We start from the raw sequence: 25,055 nt of genomic DNA, 5'->3' as shown, positions 1-25,055 counted from the left end.
TCATTTTGGAATTTGTTACTAAAATATCATCTTTGAGATCCCTATCTCTTGGGAACACCAATTGATTTAAATAGTAAGTTCACTTTTATGCTAGACTTATTTTTGCAAAACAATAAGTTCACTTACTTTTGCATATAATGACATAGTGAAATATCATTTTCTTTTACAGGTTTTAAAAGATTTTCGAAGTTGATCAATCTTGAAGTTCTTGATTTGAGTAATAACAAATTCAATGATGATATTATTTTGAAATTTGTTGTTGAAATATCATCTTTGAGATCCCTATCTCTTGCAGGCAATTTTATGGGAACATCAATTGATTTGAATAGTAAGTTCATTTTTATGCTAGACTTATTTTTGCAAAACAATAAGTTCACTTACTCTTGCATATAATGATATGGTGAAATATTATTTTCTTTTACAGATTTTAAAAGACTTTCAAAGTTGATCAATCTTGAAGTTCTTGATTTGAGTTTTAACAACTTCAATGATACCATTTTGAAATTTGTTGGTGAAGTATCATCTTTGAGGTCTCTATCTCTTGCAAGCAATTTTATGGAAACATCAATTGATTTGAATGGTAAGTTCATTTTTATGCTACACTTACTTTTGCAAAACAATAAGTTCATTTACTTTTGCATATAATGACATGATGAAATATTATTATTATTATTTTTTTGGTTTTAAAAGACTTTACATGTTGATTAATTTTGAAGTTCTTTATTTGAATTATAGCTGCTTTCAATGATACTATTTTGTAATTTGTTGATGAAATATTATCTTTGAGATCCCTATCTCTTGGAGTCAATTATATGGAAAGATCAATTGATTTAAATGGTAAGTTCACTTCTATGCTAGACGTACTTTTGCAAAACTATAGCACTTCAAGGATTGATAAGGGAATTAGTTATGGAGTTTTCAGATATAAAATATTAAAAAAAAAAACACTTTTGCAATTAAATTATTCACCCTCCAAAGTGCAAGAAAGAAATTCACAAACTTTAAGAAAAGAAGATCGATAGAATCATACAGCCTTGGTTGCTTACAGTTATAATTGTATTCCTAATAAGAAAAAGGCAGAAAGTAAAATCATTTATATGTAATATACTTATAAGGGTGTTCATATAATTCAAATTCAGCTCAAATATTTTCACGATTCTCTCCTGCTTTTTATGCAATTGCATTTAGGAATGTATTTGAATGATTATTTGATTTGAAAATTTCAAAATAACTCACTTCCTACTATCACTTTAAGTGCCTCTCTCATATATTTAATTAGAGTTCATTATTTGTAAATCACAAAAAAAAAGAAGTTAACCTAACTAAACACTCTATTAATATAAGAATTCCTCCAGTTCCTGTAAAAAATTAGGAATCTCTGATCTTCTAGAAACCAATCTTCATATGGCGTTATTGTTATACAAAGTTGTTGGTACCTTCTTATGTCCCTTAGCGTGGACATTTTATGTTATTTTCTATATACCAAAAATAAAGAAATTATTCTTCCACTTGATAAATCATCGACTAACATTTCTTCAAAATGTTGTGTATTTTTCAGGTTTGTGCGAATTGAAAACCCTTCAAGAACTCAACATTCAGCAAAGTGAATTTCGGGGCACCTTACCTTTGTGCTTAGCCAACTATTGACATCACTTCGTTCATTAGATATCTCTTTCAATTATTTAAATGGAAATATCGCTTTTTCTCCCCTTGTCAATCTAACAACCTTGAAATACCTTGCATTTTCAGATAATCAATTTGAAGTTCCAGTCTCATTCAAGTCATTTTTAAACCATTCCAAACTTAAGTCTCTTGAAAGCCTTAACAATAAGTTGGTGGTGGAAAGGGAATGTCATTCCTCAACCCCAAGTTTCCAATTAACAAGTATCCGTCTATCTGATTCAAAATCCAGCAATTGCTCCGTAGGTTTTCCCCATTTCCTCTACCATCAAAATGAACTTCAAGAGATTGAGCTCTCTCGAATTGATTTTAACGGGAAGTGGCCGAATTGGTTGTTGGAGAATAATTCAAGATTGGTAAGTCTTGTTATACGAGACAATTCATTACATGGATCAATTTTACAGTTGCCTTTGAATTCCATGACAAGGCTTTCCTTTTTTGATATATCCAACAATCATATTGAAGACTACATCCCTTACAAACTTGCTAGTATCTTTCCACATTTAGTATATTTAAACATGTCTACAAATGGCTTTAAAGGTGATATTCCTTCCTCGTTGGGTGACCTAACCTCTCTACAAATTCTAGATTTATCAAACAATAGATTATCTGGAAAAATACCAGTGCATTTGGCCAAGGCTTGTGAGTCCTTGAGTTGTTGACCCTATCAAACAATAGCTTGACAGGTCCTATCCTACCCCCTCAAACAAACTCAGGCACAATTCAAATTTTACTTTTGGACAACAATCACTTTACACAAATTCCAAACAGCTTGTCAATAAACTCTTTGCGTTTGTTGAATGTGGGTCACAATCAATTAGCAGGAAAGATTCCAGTATGGATTTGGAATATCTCGTTTTTATCGATCATTTCCTTGCATAATAATAATTTTGAAGGACTTATCCCAATTGAATTTTGTGAGCTTCAGGATCTGAGTGAGTTGGACCTCTCAAATAATTATTTCACAGGAATTGTGCCATCTTGTTTTTCAAACCTGTCAATGGTAGAATTAGTTTCGCTGTCAAATAATAGGCTAAGTGGTCCTTTCCCAGAGGTCTTTCATAACAACTCTCAGTTGAAGGTGCTTGATCTTTCTAATAACCACCTGAGCAACGATATTCCGAAGTGGCATTGGCAACCTCTCCCAGCTGCAAACGCTTCTCTTGAAAAATAATAGTTTTGAGGGAAATATTCCAAATCAAATATGCCACCTGTCGAGCTTGACCGTCATTGATCTTTCTTGGAACAACTTCTTTGGTGATATTCCACATTGCTTGCATACTGCCGATACAAAAACGACTTCCATACCAACAATTTATTTTTGGGATCTAGAAGTCACATCATTATTTGATGCTTTCAAACTCAAAATAAAAATAGGTAATTTCGAGAATCAAATAGAGTTCACAACAAAAGGAATAACTCTGTTTTACAAAGGAGTTCCTCTAGACCTCTTCTCAGCAATTGATCTCTCAAATAACAAATTGACTGGTTGTATACCACCTGGAATTGGCAATTTTCGCCATATCAAATCATTGAACTTGTCCCACAACAACTTGATTGGACCGATCCCTGCAACTTTCTCAAACTTGGAGAACATAGAGAGCTTGGATCTTTCCTACAACAGCTTGCAAGGGAATATCCCTTATGAACTCACAGGTTTACACTTTCTGGAAAGCTTCAATGTGTCTTACAACAACTTAAGTGGAAGGATACCTCAGGGACCAAACCAATTTCAAACTTTTGATGGGAGTAGCTACATTGGAAATCCACTCCTTTGTAGAGAAGAAGTTCCAAATAGTTGCAATTCGCCCATGCCAACAGCATCACCCAACAATAGCAGTGAAGTGGAATTCAGCTTTATTGAGATGGGCACTTTCTATACGAGCTTTGCAGGGTCTTACTTGACTATGTTACTAGTTATTGCAGGAATTTTGTACATAAATCCTCATTGGAGACAAGTATGGTTCCATTTCGTTGACGTTTTCATCACCTCTTGCTACTACTTCGTTACCTTTGGAAGATCAAAGCCAGGTTCCTACATAAGCGATCACCCATCTAAAGAAGGTTCAGTGTACATACCTTGTTTGTTCTAAATTTGATTTTCTAAATTTTGTTGTCATTCACCTATGGATGATTAACATATATTTGATGCCCAATGCCCAAATATCATAGCTTTGTTTTCAACACTACATTAATATTTCTCATCTCCTACATAAGCGTTAGGTTTTTTTGCTTTTTTTTTTTTTTTTGTCATTCTTTATCGCTTTGGCTAAAAACTATTATAATCCATCAACCCTCCTCACAACAACCTCTACTAGTCTTCTTTTCTCATAATTAAATTATTTAGTTGTATCTTACATCTTTTTATATTTTAAAAGGAGCCATTTTGACCTTATTAAAAATGTTATGCCGAACAATTAGTCTAAGTCTACGAAAACATAAGTGGCAAAATTGGGTTAAAAATTAATATGGGACAAGACCATCAATACCAAGACCAAGAGGGCTAAATGGGCTAAAGAAGCACTTCCAGAGCCTGAACAAAATAACGAAAGCAAGCAACTAAGGAAATTCAGTCATGACTGAGTGTAACACCCCACTTTCTCTATCATGTTATAGCTTAGGATAATTCTAAGATAATAATTTTTTTCTTCAAATCTAATGCTAAATCATATCATTTCTCATATCCATCTCAAAATTTTCATACATTTATCTCGAAATAGAATCATCATAACATCAAATGCGAAAGCTAAAATTGAACCTAACATTTTAACATTAATCATAAATCAATTCTTACATCATCATTTCTCAAAACGTTCAGAATTCAAAGTAGTAAAACTTAAATACATAACATACATTCAATTCATAATTCAATTCATCATGCACTTTGTTAAGTGTCATTTTATGTCTCATTCATCCTCGTATTTGCTACAATCCCTATCTTGAACGTTTGAATATTTCAGGGATAAAACACAAGTTAGATGATGAATCATCTAAGTAATGGTACATCATTTAATGCACATGTATGAATGCAATGCACATAACATCTTTACTCTCATTTTGGGGCGACCGCACCCAACTGTTACTCACCATTTTTATAGTCTTCCTGCCAAACCGAAGTGTATGGGTGCACCATTGGCAAAGCAACAGCGCCAGTCCCTAATCCTAAACCCATGCAACGTATGACCGTGAATCTCAATGTGCTCAAATGCATATTTCATTATCAGAAAATGTAAATACACTCTACGTGATGCATAACATACCAAGACATGACAACATAATAATAAAACGTTTACATGAAACTGGGTTTTTGGGTTGAACCACTTACCTTTTGCACTAAGTTCAGAACACCTCGAAAAACGTGCACCACCTCGATTTGTATGTCAGTCTCGATTTTCGTGTCAAACTTAGAAATCACTTAATCTCGAGCCTCAATGATCCCTAGACACTATATTTATTTGAAAGGAACATAAATATTTATTTTTCATAATTTTCCCATGATTTCTTCTATTTTCTTCCATTTTTCTCTCATTTTCCTCTCTAAAATTCTAAATAAATACCTTCTTAACTATTTTCTCGAATCTTTTTCATAACAATTCTAAGAACTTTAAGAAAAAATTCCAGAACTTACCCCAAATCTTCATTTGCACGCAAAATGAGGCTGGTCATTGCGAAAATCGAGAAATTTGAAAGGCAAACATCAAAAATTTAAACACAAACCCCCTATTTTATTTTTCTTGATTTTTTGGGATTTTTTTTCAAATTTTTTTAACATTGCATGTGCCCCCCCACACCTTTGGAATTTTTCGACTAAATTCTGAACAACCCTGGTTTTTTGGCCTTTTCTCCTTCGTTTGAGCTCAGTTTCGCCTCCCATTTGAACCTACACCTTTCTCTTTTCATCCTCTACATGATTATAGTTTCAAATCGCTCGATCAGAGACGTCTTGAGAGTGTTCAAACCTATTTTCCAACAAAATTCATTTTTCCAACGAAGCTTCATATCTCTCTCATCTCCCAACGAAAATTGATCCAATTTTCCAGAAATGATCCTCCGGACATGGGGGACAAAACCCCCTTATCCAATTCCCTCATTTTTTACTCGATCTCTCAGATCTGAGATTTTAATTCTTAAAGCATTCAACCAAACCTCAAAACCCTATCAAACCACCATGAAAACGCCTCAAAATCTCCAGATTTGATCTACTACTCATGGGCAACAAAAGCCTCTTAATTTCATGCCTCAATTCGTTTACAATTGGGAGCAATTTGAAGCTCCAATCCTTTGAAACCCTCGGCCACTCCATTGCTATTTATAGAAAAACCCAAGCCTTGAAAGCCCCTTAGTGATTAGTGATCAATTTTGTAAAAATTTTATTATAATTTCACCCTTATTTTGATCTTAAAATAGTTTAAATTGAATATTATTATGCATTTTGTGATTTTGTGCATGTTTAAAATATTAATATAAAAATATATATAAAATATATAAAATATAAAAAAAATAAATATAATATATATAATAATATAATAATATAAAAATATGAAAAGCCCAGGCCCAAGCCCAACACAAGTAAGGCCCAAGCCCAAGCCCAACACAAGGAAGGCCCAAGCCCAAGCCCAACACAAGGAAGGTTTAAGCCCAAGCCCAACACAAGCAAGGCCCAAGCCCAAAAATATGAAAAGCCCAAGTCTCACAAATTGATGACATCATCGCTTACATCATGGGTTGGAGTGACATCATCGCTTACATCATGGGTTGGAGTGACATCATCGCTTAGATCATGAGTTGGAATTACATCATCGCTTACATCATTAATTAGATATTTTGTATTATTAAATTATATAATTGAATAGTTTCCATTACATTTTCTAGCCTATAAATAGAGCACTTAGGGTGCATTTGTAAGGATTGGATTTTCTTATAATGAAAGTATAATTGTGATCTTTAGATTTCTCTCTTAAATTTTCAACTTTAGTTTCTATATAGTTTTGTTCTTAGAATTTTTCTCTTAAATCTTTAACCTTTGTTTCCATATAGTTGTATTATGTTATTCATATTATCTTTTTATTATATACCGCCTATATGGTCGGTTCAAAATAGTCTTTCAATTATTGTCTTTCAATTACATACCGCCTATATGGTCGGTTCAAAATAGTCTTTCAATTATTATCTTTCAATTACATACCGCCTATATGGTCGGTTAAAAAATAGTCTTTCAATTATTGTATTTTCATTATATACCGCCTATATGGTCGGTTAAAAAATAGTCTTTTAAATACTGTCTTTTAATTCTCGTTATTTAAATTCCTGCCAATTTATTTTAAAATGAAGATGAGTAACTAAATCCATTCTTGGGTTAAGGCAAGGACAGTGTCCAACGCCAATGATTCCCAAAGAAAGCTGCGCTTAAAATATGTAATATTAATCTGATTTAATTTGAGCAGTGTGCGTTGTATCTTTAAGTTTGGATTGGAGCATAAGCCTAACTTAGAATTTTCATGCCACGTATGGAGATTGCTAGATCTGGAAACGTTTTCATACCCAAGCCTAAATGATTAATCTATATCTATAAATTCTGTCTATGGAATATAGTTCAATTTATGGTAATTGCTTAACTTAGAATTTCCATGCCATGTATGGATATTGCTTAAACAAGAATTACCATTATCTTGAACTAAATTTACTAACAGAGCTGTAAAACTTAATTCAGATGAATATTGCTGACCTTTTCTATCAAATTGGGAATTAATTGGTTTTGACACTGAAATTATCTTGACCCAAGCTACTTAAATTCAGTATTAGTTTAGCTTTAATTATTGTCTTTAGATCATCTTAATTACCTCCTAAACTCAAATATTTTATGATTTTTACTTTCAACCATAAATAATCTCCCTGTGAACCGACTCGGACTTACCGAAATATAAATTTAAAATTGTACTACACGCACACTCGCACACTGGCGAGTATAATCGCCCTACACCTGCTTTAATAAAAGGATTGACGTCTGATGAATTTAGTTGTAGTTTTGATAAATAAATGTGCAGGGTAGCGTAGCAGTCACTTAGCCGCTTAATCCGACCCCTTAAGCATTTCTACCTTTCTTAGATCCACCTGGAAGCATCAAAATCCGACCACAATCGCCACTTGTAGAGCTTCGACAAAATGACCAGATTTTTGATCGATTTTTGTCAAAATCTGGCCACCCTCGTGGCTTTTGTCGGCCAAGCTTTAACCTAAAAGCATCCTCGACCAACCCCCGTGGGTTCCTCATGGCCAAAATCGGCGGTCAACAATCGGTAAAGCTGCTGGTTGGTTTCCCATTGCCAAATCTTTGAGCTTTTTGCATTTTGGCTCCTCAAGTTTTGGCTTTCTCACTTTGGCTCATTTCAGAAAGCCCTTCAACTTTCCATAATTTCCATTGAGACTCTCAAGTCCTAAAACTTCCATTTCATTCCTGAAGATTCCGAAAAAACACCATTTCGACCTCTCTCTAGCAATTTTAGAAAATTGCACTTAGGTCTGAATCTTTGTTTTGAACGTAAAACCTTTTGTTTCTTCCTGAAACCGCTGAAGGGTTGCTCTACATACCGAATATGAAACACCTCAAGGTTCCTTTGACTTCCTGGAAGCCCGCTACAATTATTCGATTTCTTATCCTAAATCGCAGCTGTATTTTAGCTGTATCAAAAATTATTTCTGATTTAATTTCTTTCAATGCCATAAATCATGCCTCGAAATACTCGTCAATACTATATTGATTTCCTTAGACATCTTAGTTCCAGGGCACTCTTTGCAGTTGATTTGGTCGCTTATAATTGTACCAAAATTATCCTATAACCTCAATTTATCCGTAAATTGCATTTTCACCCTAAAATAAATTACTCTTAAGCCCTTTGAAAATTCTTGGGTATTACACTGAGTGACTTCGGTAGTCACTCAGTCATGACCGAGTGATCTTCCCCTTCACTCTTGTTTAGTTCTTTCGGCCATACTCCAATCTATTTTTCTATCCCAAGCCATAACAAATCAAGTCGAGACTATACAACCATGTGCACAAAGATTTAGAAGCCGATCGAGTAGCCTAGAGGGTCACTCTGTCATGACCGAGTGAGTGTGTAGGTCACTTGGTGCACACTCACTCAGTCATAGTCGAGTGGCTATCCCATCTCCTTATCGTTGTTTAGGCCACACGCCAATGGGCTGTGCGAACCCCGCTAGACCCAATCAAAGTTGTTATCGAGATGCTTACCGAGAGGTGAGGTGTAATGACTCGTTAGGGGGTCTAAGCGTTTTTGAGTATTTTATTTTGAGCTCAAATTTTTTTTCTTTAGTTAATTGAAAATTTGAAATATTTTTTTAATGGAATAAAGTGTAAGTGGAAATAAGAATTTGGGAGCCCATTCAAATGGGATTTAAAAATGTGGAAAAAGTCCAAAGGAATTGGGCCATTGAGATGTGTTTACAATTTTAATTTTGAATGAAGGGGATTGGGCTTTGGAATTGAGTTAGGTCCAAGTGTAAAGTTGATACGAATAAGTGAAAGTTGAAAGAAGAACTGTTGGGCCTTAATTTAGTTGGACCGAGTTTATTTGAAATAGATTAATGGATTGGGCTTGAACCCATTTGCAAATAATGACTGGAATTTAACATGAATTTGAAATAAAGTATAAAATGTTTAAAATGGGTTAATGAATGTTTATGCATGGTAAAAAGGTAAGGGCAAGTGTGTAATTCCACAATTGGGTTGAATAAAGAATATGGGAAAAAAAATGAGAAAATGGCAAATGTCAATAGTGCCCTTGGACATTCGTTAGACCGTTGTTAGGATGAGGGGGAGTCAGGTCATTTTGACCAATTTGTAGGTGCAAACTGTTACATTTCCCTCTTCGTGCTTCATTTGCATCAGTAATCTGTCTCTTTTGTGTACTTGCCTTTCCCTTTTGCAACTTCTTCTTCCTATTTCCTTTCCTTTTTGCAACTTCTTCTTCCTATTTCTTCTTCTTTCCCTCTTGGCTTCTCGTCTCTATAATTTTAGTCTTAGCCGAGATGAGCTTCAGAAAGAGAGATTTTGTCTGCATGGTGAAGTCATCAGGCAAGTTCTCTTGTGCAACTCTTACTCTCGTGGAAACCCTGTTAGCTGCCATTTAACCTCATTGTTTGATTGTATATGTAAGTTTAGATACATATACATTATGCTGTGCTCCTTTATGCAATGGTTATTGAATCCCCTACTTGATGGTTTTCTTTTATGGGTCTTATTGAGTTTCAAATGGGGCTTATGTCACTCTATATCCTCTTCCAAAGGATGACATTTTTTATTAGGGATGGATACAAACCTTATTCATTCTGTATCCAAAAAGTTGTGTTGAATGCATATACGAATAAACACATATCCATCCGAATAGTAGAAGTCTTATCCAAATAAGCATTTTTCCATATCCGAATAACCCCCAAAAGCCCATCTGATTCGGATGCCCAAGGCACCATATCCGAATAGATCATAATAGCAACAACTTTGAGCCCGATTTTAACCTTGATAAAGCCAGAATATCTCAAAACTCAAAACATGAAAGTTGTAAATAATTTTCTTTTCGTTCCGTAGCATCTTAAATCATCTCAATCAGAGCTCAAATGAGAGAGTTATGCCCAGATTACCAAACAATATCAAAACTGTCCAAAATAGCTTAATCTGAATATACCAGCCTTCTATCCGGATAGATACACCCATATTTGGATACCTCACTTCCCATTCGAATCACTCTCTCCCCATTTAAATCACTCTCACCAAAATTCAAAGAAACTATCTGAATAGGCATTATACTATTCGAATGCCACTCTCATTATTTCTCATGGTTGTTGACCTATCTTAATAATAAGTACTGTACTATCCGAAAGCCATTCTCATTATTTCTCATAGTTTGTTGAACTATCTAAATAGGCACTGCAGCATTCGAATGCCCTTTGAAAATGTTGTAAATTCATCCAAATTACTCCAATTAATCCGAATCGACCATGACTTATTCGAATAACCCTTACACATATATATACATACTCAAGCCTCATTCGAATGCCTCTTAAACCATCCGAATCATACTCACCAGATATACATATGCCTCATTCGAATGACCCCTGACTAATTCGAATCACACTCTCATATACAAGCCTTATTCAAATTTCCTCATGGTTTCATTCGAAACCCCTGCAAATATATATTCAGCCATTTGAATACCCCCTTACAATATATATGCAACAATTTGAATACCCCCTCCCCCATCCTATTCAGATACCACTCACAACATTATAGCATATATCCGAATGTCTCTCTGCCTCATCCGGATGTCTCGTTTAAAAACCAACATCTTCATTCAAATGAATCTACTATATCATCCGAATGCCCTTTGAAAATGTTGTAAATTCATCCAAATTAGCCCAATTCATTCGAATGACTCCTTTATCCATTCGAATGCCCTAGTTTATTTTTCCTCTTATCCGAATGTGCTAGAACTCATCCGAATGGAACCCATAGCCTATAATATTTTTGTCTGAATGGAATATATCCATTTGAATGGCCTAATTAAATCCTCATCCGAATGCATTATGCCCAATTCGGATGTCTTGGGACATCTTGTGAAGCCATATTTGAATGGATCAAAACCACATCCGAATGCTATATGTTGAATCATCTGAAAATAACCTCCCATCCAAATGTTCACTGATCCTATCTGAATATGTATAAGGCCATCTGAATAATGTCCTGCACATATTGAAGTCTCATCCGAAAATACACTCGGAATCAGAATGCATGATTTATCTATTTTAAATGATCCCAAATATATTCAAATTACGAGATGCCTTAGTCAAATGCCCTACTTACATCAAATTTCCCTTGGGCTTCCCTCTAAATATTCATCAGAATATGATTATTAAATTAAATATCCACTATGTGTAAAAGATCAATACAAGCTTGACAATGGGCTAACACGCTTGATGTGGTCATTTTAATCACATGGAGACTCAAATCATGAAATTGAGATTTTAGTGGAGATGTAATTATCATCAGTATGTGGATTTGAAACCTGTGGATATTTATATATGCATATGGGTGCATGGCATCAATGTTGGTAACCTAACATGAATGCATATGTGTCAAGACACAAATATGATGCATTATTATTATTATTAAACTTTGCGCATTTATTATTTTGGGCGGAGGGAAATGGTACCCTAGAGCACCTAGCACGGGACGAGGTGGTCATAGCCCTGCAGGTTGACTCCATATTTATTTATGAGATTCTATTTATATGATACACTTTTGCATGTGTTGATTGATGGCTTGCGAGCCTGCGAGATTTGATACTGACATTGAATTTATATGGACATTTGCATAGTGGTGCATGGTGGCATGATACATTTAAATTAGAATTGATAAAGTCATAAACTATGAATCTTGTACATGACTATTGGCTCATTGATTACTTTTTTTGGTGTCACCATTCTCTTAGATCCTATTTATTGTTCATTGTTTCTCGAACTTGCTGAGCCTTGTGGCTCACTTGATCTCCTTTGTCATTCTAGATAAAGGAAATGTTGTTATTGGGGGCAAGTCTAGTGGGACTAAGGTCCAGGGATAGTGGTGTACGGAGACGCGTCCTAGCTTGAAGATCCTTAGTAGCATTTTGGAGAAGCTTGTAATGAAATGAGTTTTATTTTGTTAATTCACACTAGAGCCTCTTATTTATTTTGTATGGCCTTCGAGTCTAGACTTATGAGGTATTGGAAATGTAACTGAATCTTACTTAAGTTTCCGTTGCTAGTAATGAAATGAATTGTTTGTTTTAATATGGTATTGTTCTATATCATAACTATGACGACCTTCTTTCGAATATCTTATGTTAGCGGAAATATTCGAGAGTGGGCCCTTACATGTGGGTTTCCCACCACCTGTCAGTCTCATCGCTTTCTATAAATAAGAGTCTCCTCCTCCTAACAAAGGTATGCTTGCGATGCCACTTAAACTCTAACTCCTCTTTAGGTCGAGACTGACTTAAGCATCGAAGGGTTCACGGGTGGTCTCATTCACACCCTTAACTTGCTTCTTTCTATATAGGTCTCTTGGTTTCCCATTGCCCACCTTTTTCCTTAATTGCACTTTGGCCCCTCAAACTTTGGCTTTCTTACTTTGGCCTTTTTCACCAAGCCCCTCAACTTTTCATAATTGCTTTCAAGACCCTCAAGTCCTAAAACATCCATTTGACCCTTGAAGATTTCAAAAAAACATCATTTCAACCCCCTCGGGCAATTTTGAAAAATTGCATTTAAGCATGAATCTTTGTTTTGGCCTTAAACCCTTTCATTTCTTCCTGAAACCATTGAAGGGTTGTTCCTTATGAAAAATTGAAGACCCTTCAGGCTTCCGTTGACTCCCCGAAAGTCGCCTTTAACAATTCAGTTTTGTAGTCTAAATGATAGCTGCATTTTAGTTGTACCAAAAATCGTTCTCGATCCGATTTTTTTCGATCCCATAAATCATGCCTCGAGATTCTCGTCAATACTCTATCATTTTCCTTTGGCACCTCGGCTTCAGGGCACTATCTACAGTCGATTCAGTCATTCATACGGTAAGAAATTACCCTCATACCCTCAATTTATTTGAAATTTCACTTTTGCCCCAAGATAATTTACTCTCGAGTGCTTTAGAATTTCTCGGGTATTACAACAACTCTACCTTTAAGATTGCTTGTAACATCTCTAGAAAAAAGGGTGTATTATTACACATCTGAACCTATGGATGGGCATAGTGCGATTTGGGCAATTTAAGGGAGATTCAATATGTCAAACTGCATGTGCGGTTTGGCATTAAACCAAACCGCATAGTCTAGATTGGTGCGCAAAAACCTCACCAAACCACAATGCAAAATGCAATGCGGATTCTTGCAATTCCATGGTTTGGTGTTTCTTCTGCTACTTCATTTATGCTTTCTCCACTACTTCATCTTCGTAGTTTCAGAGGCTGTGATCATCAACGTCACCTAACAAGATTATCAAATTAGATGAGAATTGAATAAATGCATGATCAAATCACCTAAAAATTGAACCGACCCAAGGCTACCACAACTAGCTAGACCCGGACCCAAGCACATTGGACGGGTTCATGAATCAGCTAGGGGCCGCCAACCTAGGCTAACCCCATAAACAGCCTATACCAGCCACAACCGTTGCCACCCGCGATCACTAGCGACCATCGTCGGCCAGATATTCCCATGATCAAAGCCTACCATTAGAAACACCAAGCCAATGGGTTTAATATATTTAAAAATAGGCCATATCTAACGGCTGGAATTTCGTAGATCTGGTTTTTAATTTTTGGCCAAAATAAAAAAACATTGCCAGTCAGCGCGAGCCACCACGGGCGGAGATTTTTTGGAGATCAGAGGCAACCTCTCGACACCCTTACCCTTATTGATTAACATACCCAAAAACCAGCAAGATCCAACGGCTAGATTTTCGTAGATCTATGCTTAAATTTTCTATCAAACCCAAATTTGACGTGTGTATATATATATATATATATCATGGATTTATTTTAAAATAAAACTGATAAAATTAAAAGACTTACCTTCTTATAGATCGGGGTTGCTTTCATAGTAAAAATCTAGTCGGATTCAAGATCGGACGATTGAATTTTGCAAAATCGATGATTTACAACAATGCTCTTGGAAGAGAATGGGAGAGATTGTAAAGGGAATAAGGGAGTTGGGAGCCCTAAGGTTGGGCCTTACATTTAGGATTTTATATATTTTTATTTTTTTATTAATACATACTCGGCTGGTTCGATTTTTAACGAACCGAGAAATCTCAAATTGCAAATCGTATGGTTTGGGGATTTTTCAAACATTGCCGAATCACTGCCCCAAAAAAATCATGTGGTGTGATGCGGTGTGGTCAATTTTGATGATTTGCTGATTTTTTTGCCAACCTTATCCAAACTTCTTTGAATAGATTTGTCAAGCCACTACAATTCTTAAGTTTAGTGACCTCCTGCTTGGCTTGGACTTGGCTCATCTAAAGGTTGACGACCTAAGTTCTTCCTCAAGCTCAAGCGCCTATTAACAAGCGGCAACAACGATAGGAAGCGGCAAAAAACGAGCCGACAGATGGTAGCTAATGGCGAGAGAAAGAGGAGACGAAGACGGAAGCCTATAATAAAACCCTTTTCCAGCCTGATGCAATTGTCAAAGAATAGCAGCCACATCTCACTTTCCCAGGAATATATAATGAAAGTACCCGTTATAGCTGCCGATGCAATCAACTAATTGTGTCAACCGGCAAGTTTGAATAGGAATACAATTCTACCCTAACTTAAGACCTTCACTGATTGTAATTCCACCCTTCAGCCAATGCAATTGATTGCGTCCGCAGTCATAGGTGCATCCAAGCCAATGCTTCAAAACTTAAACAAAGGGTAGGCTTTTATTTTTTAGATCAAATTTTTTGGGTGAGAACTTAAAAAAGAGACTACATTTACAACTGGCAAGGGAACTAACAAACAAGTTTCTCTGTTTTCTCTTTTCTATTTTGTTCCCCTTCACTTCACCTATATACATATATATATACTGTAACAGAGGGTAACAAGATATATCTATATATCACCCAACAAAGCTAGCTAGTCCCAATCCGCGTAGTCAAAGAAGCCTGCGTCTCTCATCTCAGAGTAATATGCATTGTCCAACAGCAAATCTTCCTTCTGCATTAATCATCACAGATGTAATACAATATTAATGCATTCAACAATCATCCGAACAGCAGCTCATTGTCAAGCATCTCTGCTATGTTTGGAACTAGGGTGGGTTTCTCAGGAGAGAGATATTAAAGCAAAATAAATATTCCCAATGCTATATTCCTTTTCATTCCAAAATCCTAGTTAGTTCCAGACACAACCTTAACAAGCAAATATACAGGAAAAACGGGAAACTCACCTGAAAAAAGTCCACTAGAAAGGTTATATATACAAGAAAGGAAGATAAAAGCTGTGATAGCAAACAACTAGGGATGGCAATTGTAACCGAAATCGTGGGGAATCGAACCGAAACCGAATCGGTCAACGCGATTAAAAATCGTTTGACTGGGTAATGGTTTGGTTTGGGGAAAAACCGAACACTGTTTCAATGGGTATGGTTTGGTTATGGTTTTCACTAAAACCAAACCAAAACCTGAACCGAATAGTGGGTAACTGAACCGAACCGAACCAAATCGAATCGAATATATTATATATATATATATAATAAAATAGGTATAATATATATATATTATATAAAAATTCAACCCAGCCCACCTAACCCAACCCACCTGCGCCCACCCGATCTGGCCTTCTTTCTCCCCCTTCTCTTCTCCCTTTCTTTTCTCCTTCCTCTCTGGATTTGGCTCTCGCTCTATCTCATCCGCGCGCCCTAGCTCTCCGCATCTCTCTTGCTCTCGCTCACGCTCACTCGATCTCTCTTGCTAGGGCTTGACTCGGCCTTTCTTGCTCTTGGCTCTCGCTCACCCTCGCTCGATCTCTCTTGCTAGGGCTTAGCTCAGCCCCTCTTGCTCTCGGTCGCCCTCGATCTCTCTCACCCTTGCGTCTCCTTTCTCTTGCTCGTCGGCGGGAGCTCGCCTTCACTCTCTGCCTCTCTATTTCTCTCGCTCGCCATCGCTGGCCCTCTCTTGCTCTCGGCCCCTCTTGCCCTCGCTCGCCTTAGCTCTCTGCCATTGTTGCTCTCTCTTTCCTTTTGACCTCTCGCTCGACCCCTCTCACCCTTGTTGCCTCTCGGTTCTTGCCCTCGCTCGCCCTCTGCCTCTCGACTCTCGCTCTCTCCCCCATGCTTGCTCAAGGGCTCGGCCAATCAGCCTCGCCCGCCGTTGCTCGCCTTCTGCCAGTCAGCCTCGCCCACCTCTTGCTCGCCTTCTGCCGGCCTCTCGGCTCTCATATAACTGGTTATTGGTATGGTGTTTTTTTTTTTTTTTTTTTTTTTTTTTTTTCCGGTCATATTTTGTTTACTTATTTATGCTTGATTTTTTGTTGAGGTTGTTGTATTTTTTGTGTAAATTTTTACAGAATATGGCATGCTCATTTGTTGTTGAGGTTGTTGTATTTTTTGTGCAAATTTTTACAGAATATGGCATGCTCATTTGTTGTTGAGGTTGTTGTATTTTTTGTGCAAATTTTTACAGAATATGGCATGCTCATTTGTTGTTGAGGTTGTTGTATTTTTTGTGTAAATTTTTACAGAATATGGCATGCTCGCAAAGTGGTAGCACACAATAATGTTTTGCGAGCGGATCTTCGTCCGGTGAACAAACTCATCAATCAATACCGGTGGAGAGTTCTCAAGACGTAAATGTTTCTGATAAGGAAATTGGTGGTAGGACTAGAAGTGATGTATGGAAATATTTTCAAAGAGTGGTCATTAATAAAGAAATTAAGTCTCAATGCAACTATTGTAAGAAATTACTTGCGGGTAAATCAACAAATGGTACATCAACTATGAAGCAACATCTCAATAGGTGTCTCAAGAGAAGATTGGTAGGAGATATAAGGCAAATGTTTATAAAATTTGATTTGAAAGGAGAGATCTCTTCCGGTCCATATGATGAAAGAAAAGGAAGAGAGAAATTAGGAAAGATGATCATTATGCATGATTATCCTCTTTCGATGGTGGAGCATAGTGGATTCAAAGATTTCACAAGTACAATTCAACCTCTTTTCAAGTGTCCTTCTCGTAATACTTTGAAGAATGATGTCATGAGGATTTACACTGAAGAAAGGGATAAAGTGACGAGTTTGATTGAAAACATTGACAGTAGGGTGGCTATTACAACGGATATGTGGACTTCTAGTAACCAAAAAAGGGGTTTTATGGCTGTTACAGGACATTTCATTGATAAGTCTTGGACATTGCATAGCAAAATTTTGAGGTATGACAAGTATTTTTTAACTTAGTATATTGTTTTATTGTTGTTAAATTTGATAATTGTAGTTCTAAACTTTAAATTTACTAATAATTTATAATTGTATGTCATTTAGGTTTATCTATGTCCCTTGCCCTCATACAAGTGATGTGTTGACCGATGTGTTAATTGATGCTATGCTTGGGTGGAATGTGGACTCAAGATTATCCACAATTACAGTGGATAATTGCTCTATCAATGATAGTATGATTGGTAAGATTAAAGCAAAATTGAATGTTGGATGTCTTTTGAATGGTGGATCTTTATTGCATATGCGTTGTTCTGCCCATATCTTGAATCTTATTGTTAAGATTGGTTTAGATGTGATTAAGCATGCCTTTGATAATGTGAGGGAAAGTGTAGTTTTTTGGACAACATCTCCAAAAAGAATAGAAAAGTTTGAGGACGTTTGTCGACAAATGAAAGTGCATTATACTAAAAGGTTGGGTTTGGATTGTCCTACTAGATGGAACTCTACTTATTTGATGCTTAAAACTACTTTGGTTTATAAGTCTGTGTTTCCTCGACTTAAATTATTTGAATCATAGTATAAGAATGTGCCAAGTGACGGGGATTGGGAAACTGCAAAAGATGTTTGTGACAGATTAGAGTTGTTTTATAATGTAACTGAGTTGTTTTCTGGGACAAAATATCCAACTGCTAATATGTACTTTCCAATAATTTGTAAGGTCAAGTTGACATTGAATGAGTGGGTTAAGTCTCCTAATGAAGTGATTAGTACAATGGCAAAAAGCATGTCAGATAAGTTTAATGCATATTGGAATGTGATTCATAAGTTGATGGGTGTTGTTGCAGTGTTAGATCCTAGGTATAAGATGACTTTTCTTGATTTTTACTCTCCTAAGGTCTATCCTTATGACTATGATGAACAAATTAGTAGCATAAGTACCTTTGTTATGATTTGATGGAGGAATATCACATTAAAAAGAACAAAGTGAATGATGTGAATAACCAAGAATGTACATTGGATGGGAGCGTCACTCCAAGAGAGAATTTCATTTCTTTTGATGATGAATATCAATCTTTTCTTAAAAAGAGGAAAACTACTAAAGTTACTAGTTTCAGAACTGAATTGGACCTTTACTTGGATGAAGATGTTATAGTAGATAATGGTCAGTTTGATATTTTACTTTGGTAGAAAGTGAATGAGGTGAAGTATCCTACCTTGCAAACTATTGCAAGAGATATATTAGCCATTCCTGTATCTACTGTTGCTTCAGAGTCGGCATTCAGTTCTAGTGGGAGACTGGTGAGTCTTCATCGTAATCGACTTCATCCAAAGACAATAGAAGCATTGATGTGTGCCCAAAGTTGGTTGTCAAATGAAATGAAAAAAGGTGAATTTATTTCATTTACTAGTTATTTTTTATTGTTAAGACTTTAACATTTTCATATTAATTTATTTTCTATATTTATAATTTTGTTAGATGGAGTTGGCTCATTCATTTCAGATGGATATGTATCAATTTATGAAAAAGATATTGATGTTGTTGATGAAGGTATTAACTTTCGTAGCTAAATTTTTTTAGCTTAAATTATAATTTAATTATGCAAATATTAATTTATTGATCTTAACAATTGTAGGTTTGGAGATGTGATTTTATATCCAAGAAGTTTTGTAACTTTATACAAGAATAAGGTAACTTTATTAGTATTTATCTTTATTTGTTGTGAAATTATCAAAAAATTTTATGAATGTTATTTGTCTTTGTTTGTTAGTATGGATTAAACTAAAAAAATCATGGTTAAACCGAAACCGAACCGAAATCGAATGGTTTGGTTATGGTTTTAAATTTTTAAAATCAAATGGGTTTTGGTTTGGTTTTAGTTTTAAGAATTTAAGTTTGATTTGATTATGGTTTTAGCAAAAATCGAAATCGAACCGAACCATTGCCAATCCTACAAACAACAGTGAAATTGTACAACCTGCAGATGTAAAGACAATTCCCTAGTTATGCTGATGTTAAAAAAAATAAAAACAAAAACGAAATTCTTGTTATTTTCACTTCTCAAATGGCTTCAAAATTAATTTAGCTTTAAGGTTACCAAAGTCCAAAGCTAGAAGCAACTCCAGCGAGTCCACAAGCAAACAATCAGTGGCGGAGCCACATTTTGGCCAGCTGGGGGCGTTGGCCCCAGCTGGTTTTTTTTATTTTTTTATATATATTAATATAAATAATTATAATTTTTATAATTTAACCAGAATAAATTAGCCCTTGCCCGACTAAAATTATTCCTCGGGTCCGCCACTGCAAACAATGCAACTGCATGAGTTCCAAACATGACGAGGGCATAGTTGTAGAATCCAGGCCTTACTGCAAAACGGAAATTAGACTATGGGTTAGATTACACAAATTCACAGTGAGAAGAATGATGGCTGCACAAAGCTGAACTCACGAGGCAGCTTGTCTTCCGATTTCGAGTAATTCACAAACAATATGAAGCCACAAAACTGCTGTCAACAATGTGTAGTTTCATTGGATTTAGGGTCGCACCGCCCAGAAACCCACAAATCCCCAAAACAAAACCCACAACCCTCTGAGGCCTTGAGAAAGAAATGGCGGCCAGAGGGTCGGCGACGGTCGTGAGAGTGAGAGGGCGAGAGGGTTGGCGACGGTCGCCGCATCTGACTAACCCAACTTTGTCTTCAACTCTCCTCATCAAATCTCGAGGCTTTTGGCCGATTCTGTTTCTAGGTTCTTTTGTTTCCCATCGCGACTTGCCATTTGATCTAACTGGGTTTTGTTGCGATGGATCTTGTTCTTGTCCCGTTGTTTGGTATTTGGTTCGTCAATGGGCGTTCTGAATGAGGGGCACATCAACGTGGAGCTTGAAGATGGATTCAGCCTAGGGGGCTTCGAGCAAGATCCGGATACCGTAGCCATAGAGGCTGCTGTGTAGGTCCTGTTGGAAGGTTTGGGTGAAGATATCAATCAAGAAGGAACTAGAGGTTGCCCTGAATCTTGACTTGTTCATTTTGCCAGTTTTTTCCTTGCGGGTTATTCATTCATGTCGATTGCTCGATTCATGTGTCTCTTATCTCTTTCTGAATATATACATACATATAAACTGGATGAGAGATGTGAATATGAACCCTTTGCTCTGCTCAATAGTTTGCTGAGAAGATTTTACATACCATGCACCATTAGTTATTGTTTCACAAGTTTTAACAGAGTGTATGGTTCTTATTGCTTTTGCATATTGAAGACATCCTACTCTTGTCTTCATGTTCTATTCAAGGATCATGGCAATTTCAAAAGAATTAGTCCTTTTTAGAATGGTTTGTATTAGGCACAGCTTTCTTTTCATGTGCTTTGAACTAGAGATAAGAGACCATTTAAATTCTCTTATGCATTTGATTGTATGAGGCTATGAGCCATGGTTAAAGCCCTTTTCATCGTCGTGCTATCTTGGATTTGGATTGGTTAGGCTCAGTCTTGTTGTCTTCTTAAGTTGCCTGGAGCATACTAATTTAGGTTTGATGTGGGGCTATTTAGATACTTGTTCAGGCTTTAGTATTGATGTAAGCCTCTATCATGATATCTGTTTATCTACGTTTGTCCTCTCTTCTTCTTTCTCCATTTACATATCTCTATGCTCACTATGGACTTGCAGTTGCTATGTTACGAGATTTTGAAATCCCTTTTTCTTTTTCTACATTTCCAAGCTACAGACAGAAGGTGAAGGATATTGTTCAAGATGCTGTATTCCCTGAAGCTGGATGTGAAAGTGGAATATATTGGTCATGCTAGAGGAGCGGGTGGGCTTGTCATTGTTCGAGATCTTGATCTCTTCTCTTATTGTGAATCTTGCTTGTTGCCTTTTCAGGTCAAATGTCATGTTGGCTATGTGCCATCTGGGCAGCGAGTTGTAGGCCTAAGCAAAGATGTCTCGGGTTGCTTTTAGAGCATTTTTCTAGACCCTGAAAGAGTGATAGCTGGGGAATACCATTTTATCTCTTGTTAATCAATTCATCCAGTTAACAGCTGTTTGTAGCTTAGAGCATTGAATTTTCTCACAGGTTTACTGTCAAAGATATCTAAAACTTAGTCGGATCCAAAACATGAACTCTAGACAAATTATGAAAAATCGTTGGGGCGTAGGTGTAACCCTTCATAGCGACGTGCTACACTGTCCGCGTGTAGTGTCAAGTGAGATAGGGCCGCTGCATCGCTACCCGAATGTAGTGATAAATGAGCAAGGGTCCCCACATTTGCTTGGACGGATGTGGGTAAAGAAACTAGTACAAAATCAAAATCAAAATCAAAACCAAAATAAAAAACAAAATTAAAATTAAAAACAAAATCAAATTCAAAGTCAAGGCCAAAACCAAAATCATAGATTAAGGATTGGGTCATGGAACATAGGAACATTAACAAGCAAAGCTATGGAAGTGGTAGATGTGATGATTAGGAGAAAAATTAATATTATATTCCTTCAAGAGACGAGATGAGTAGGGAAAAAAGAAAAAAACTTTATTAGAAATTGGACGTAAAATATGCTACATAGGAAATGATCAAGCAAAAAATGGAGTGTGGATTATTATGGATAAAAATTTAGTAGATGAGGTAGTGGATGTAAAGAGAATAGGGGATATGATTATTATGGTGAAAGTTAGTTTAGGAAGAATGACTATGAATATCTTTAGTACATATGCACCATAAGTGGGGTTAGGTGAGGAGATAAAAGCAAAATTCTGGGAGGACCTAGAAGGACTCATACAAATGATACCAAGAGGAGAGAAAGTGATTATAGGAGGTGATTTAAATGGTCACGTGGGTAGAGATGGAAATGGCTATAGAGAGGTACATGGAGGGTATGTATTCAGAGAAATTAATAATGAGGGTAAGTCTATTCTAAATTTTGCTATGGCATATGGGTTTATCATAACCAATACTAGGTTTAAAAAACGGGACGAACACTTAATCACATACAAAAATGTTACATTAAGCACCCAAATAGATTGCTTCCTCATGAGACAAGAGGATCGGTTATGTTGTAGGAATTGTAAGGTGATACCAGAAGAGTGTTTGACTACTCAACACAGACTTTTAGTACTTGACGTCCAAGTAAGAAATTGAAACAAAAAAAATCACATAAAACAAAATCCAAGAATCAGGTGGTGGGATTTAAAATAGGAGAAACAACTAATCTTCAAAGAAAAATTAAGGGGTAGAAGGGAATGGAATGGAGAAGGACAGACAAACCAAATATGGAGAGAAATGGCTAATGCCTTGAGAAACATGGCAAAGGTAGTCCTTGGAGAGACAAATGGTAAAGCTCATAACCTTAAAGAGTCTTGGTGGTGGAATGAAAATGTACAATTGAAAATTAAAAATAAGAAAACTTACTATAAGGCTGTATATTAGTGCAACAATGAAGAAAATCTAAAAAATTATAAAGAAGCAAAAAAGACAGCAAAAGAACTGTCAGTGAAGCAAGGTCAAAAGCATATGAGAATCTATATAAACGACTTAATACAAAATATGGAGAAATGGATATATATAAATTAGCTAAAACAAGAGAAAGAAAAACAAAAGATTTAAATTAAGTGAAATGCATAAAAGATGAAAATCAAAATGTATTAGTAAATGAATGAGCGATTAAAGAGAGATGGAATGAGTATTTTACAAAATTATTCAATGATGGTGGCGACACAAGAGTTAGGTTGGGATATCTTAGTAACTTCGAAGGGAACATGAGCTATACATTTTATCAACGCATAAGTTCAAATGAAATAAGGCAAGCATTAAAAAAGATGAAAAATCATAAGGCGGTGGGATTGGATAATATACCAATAAAAGCATGGAAATACATGGGAGAAGAGGGCATCTCCTGGCTAACGAAATTATTTAATGCGATCCTTAAATCCAAAAAGATGCTAGATAAGTGGAGGAATAGTACTTTAGTTCTTATATACAAGAACAAATGAGATGTTCAAAACTGTGAAAATTACAGATGAATTAAGTCAATGAGCCATACCATGAAACTCTAGGAGAGAGTAATAGAGTAGAGGCTCAGAAAAGAAATAGAGGTCTCAAAAAATTAGTTTGGTTTCATGTCTGGTAAGTCAACAATGGAAGCTATATACATACTGAGGCGCCTAATGGAAAGGTATCGAGATCATTAGAAGAACCTACATATGGTGTTTATAGATCTAGAAAAGGCCTATGATAGGGTCCCTAGAAAAGTATTATGGAGGGTTTTAGAGAAGAAATGAGTCCGAATAGCCTATATACAAGCCCTTAAGGACATGTATCGCGGTGCAGAGATAAAGATCAGAACATGCGGAAGGGATACTAAACCGTTTAAAATTACAATAGAACTGCATCAAGGTTCTGCACTAAATCCATACTTATTTGCTTTAATAATGGATGAACTTACTAAAGATATATAGACAAAGGTGCCATGATGTATGCTATTTGTAGACGACATAGTGTTGGTGGATGAAACAAAAGAAGAAGTGAACACTAAGCTTGAGTTGTGGAGAAATAATTTAGAATCTAAGGGATTTAAATTAAGTAGAAAGAAACCAGAATATATGGAATGTAAATTGAGTAAGAATGCAAGAGTGGAGGATGTTATAATAAAATTGGAAGGCCAAATCTTACAAAGAAAATACCATTTTCAATATTTAGGATCAGTGATTCAAAAAGATGGAGAAATTCATTAAGATGTCACACATAGAATTAAGGCAAGTTAGCTAAAATGGAGAAATGCATCGGGGGTGTTATGTGATGGTAAAATCCCATTAAAGCTGAAAGAAAAATTCTATAGGACAGCTATAAGACCAGTCTTGCTATATGGCTCAGAATTTTGAGCAGTCAAATACTAGCATGAGCAAAAGACAAGCGTAGCGGAGATGAGAATGTTAAGATAGATGTGCAGCTATATAAGAAAAGATAAAATTAAAAATGAAGTTATTCGTAATAAGGTAGGAGTAGTGTCAATCAATGAGAAGATGAGAGAGATTATACTAAGATGGTTTGGTCATGTGAGAAGGAGACACTCTTGTGAGGAGAGTTGATGAAATAGAACAATTAGTCAAAAAAAGAGGTAGAGACAGACCTAAGAAAACTTTGAGAGACATTAAAGTTTAATATTAAGTGTATAGACCTAAATGAAGATATGATAAAAGACATAAATACATGGAAGTCTAGAATTCATGTAGCCAACCCCACATAATGGGATAAAGGTTAGATATGTTGTTGTTGTTGTATATTGTTAAAATGAATGAACAAAGGTTCATCATAACCGATCTTCGTCAAGACCACCCCAAGAGGCCTGTTTTAACCAAGCTTTGCAACATGGTTGGTATCCAGTAAGGTGATATAGATGTATGAATTTCAGGTATATATCTACGTGCA

At 36.0% G+C, this 25,055-nt stretch overlaps 1 protein-coding gene across 1 annotated transcript; it reads left to right on the top strand.

The window, feature by feature from the left end:
- Positions 1 to 2,198: 2,198 nt before the first annotated feature.
- Positions 2,199 to 25,055, top strand: LOC127790945 (receptor-like protein 13). The gene is made up of 3 exons (XM_052320680.1): positions 2,199 to 2,322; positions 2,791 to 3,751; positions 21,304 to 25,055. The coding sequence occupies exons 1-3, from the start codon at positions 2,199 to 2,201 to the stop codon at positions 21,323 to 21,325; spliced, it is 1,107 nt and encodes a 368-aa protein (XP_052176640.1). The 3' UTR covers positions 21,326 to 25,055.

Source organism: Diospyros lotus, chromosome 14 (assembly GCF_014633365.1).
Source record: "Diospyros lotus cultivar Yz01 chromosome 14, ASM1463336v1, whole genome shotgun sequence".
Classification (NCBI taxonomy): Eukaryota; Viridiplantae; Streptophyta; class Magnoliopsida; order Ericales; family Ebenaceae; genus Diospyros; species Diospyros lotus.
This window is presented reverse-complemented; position numbering and strand designations above follow the sequence as displayed.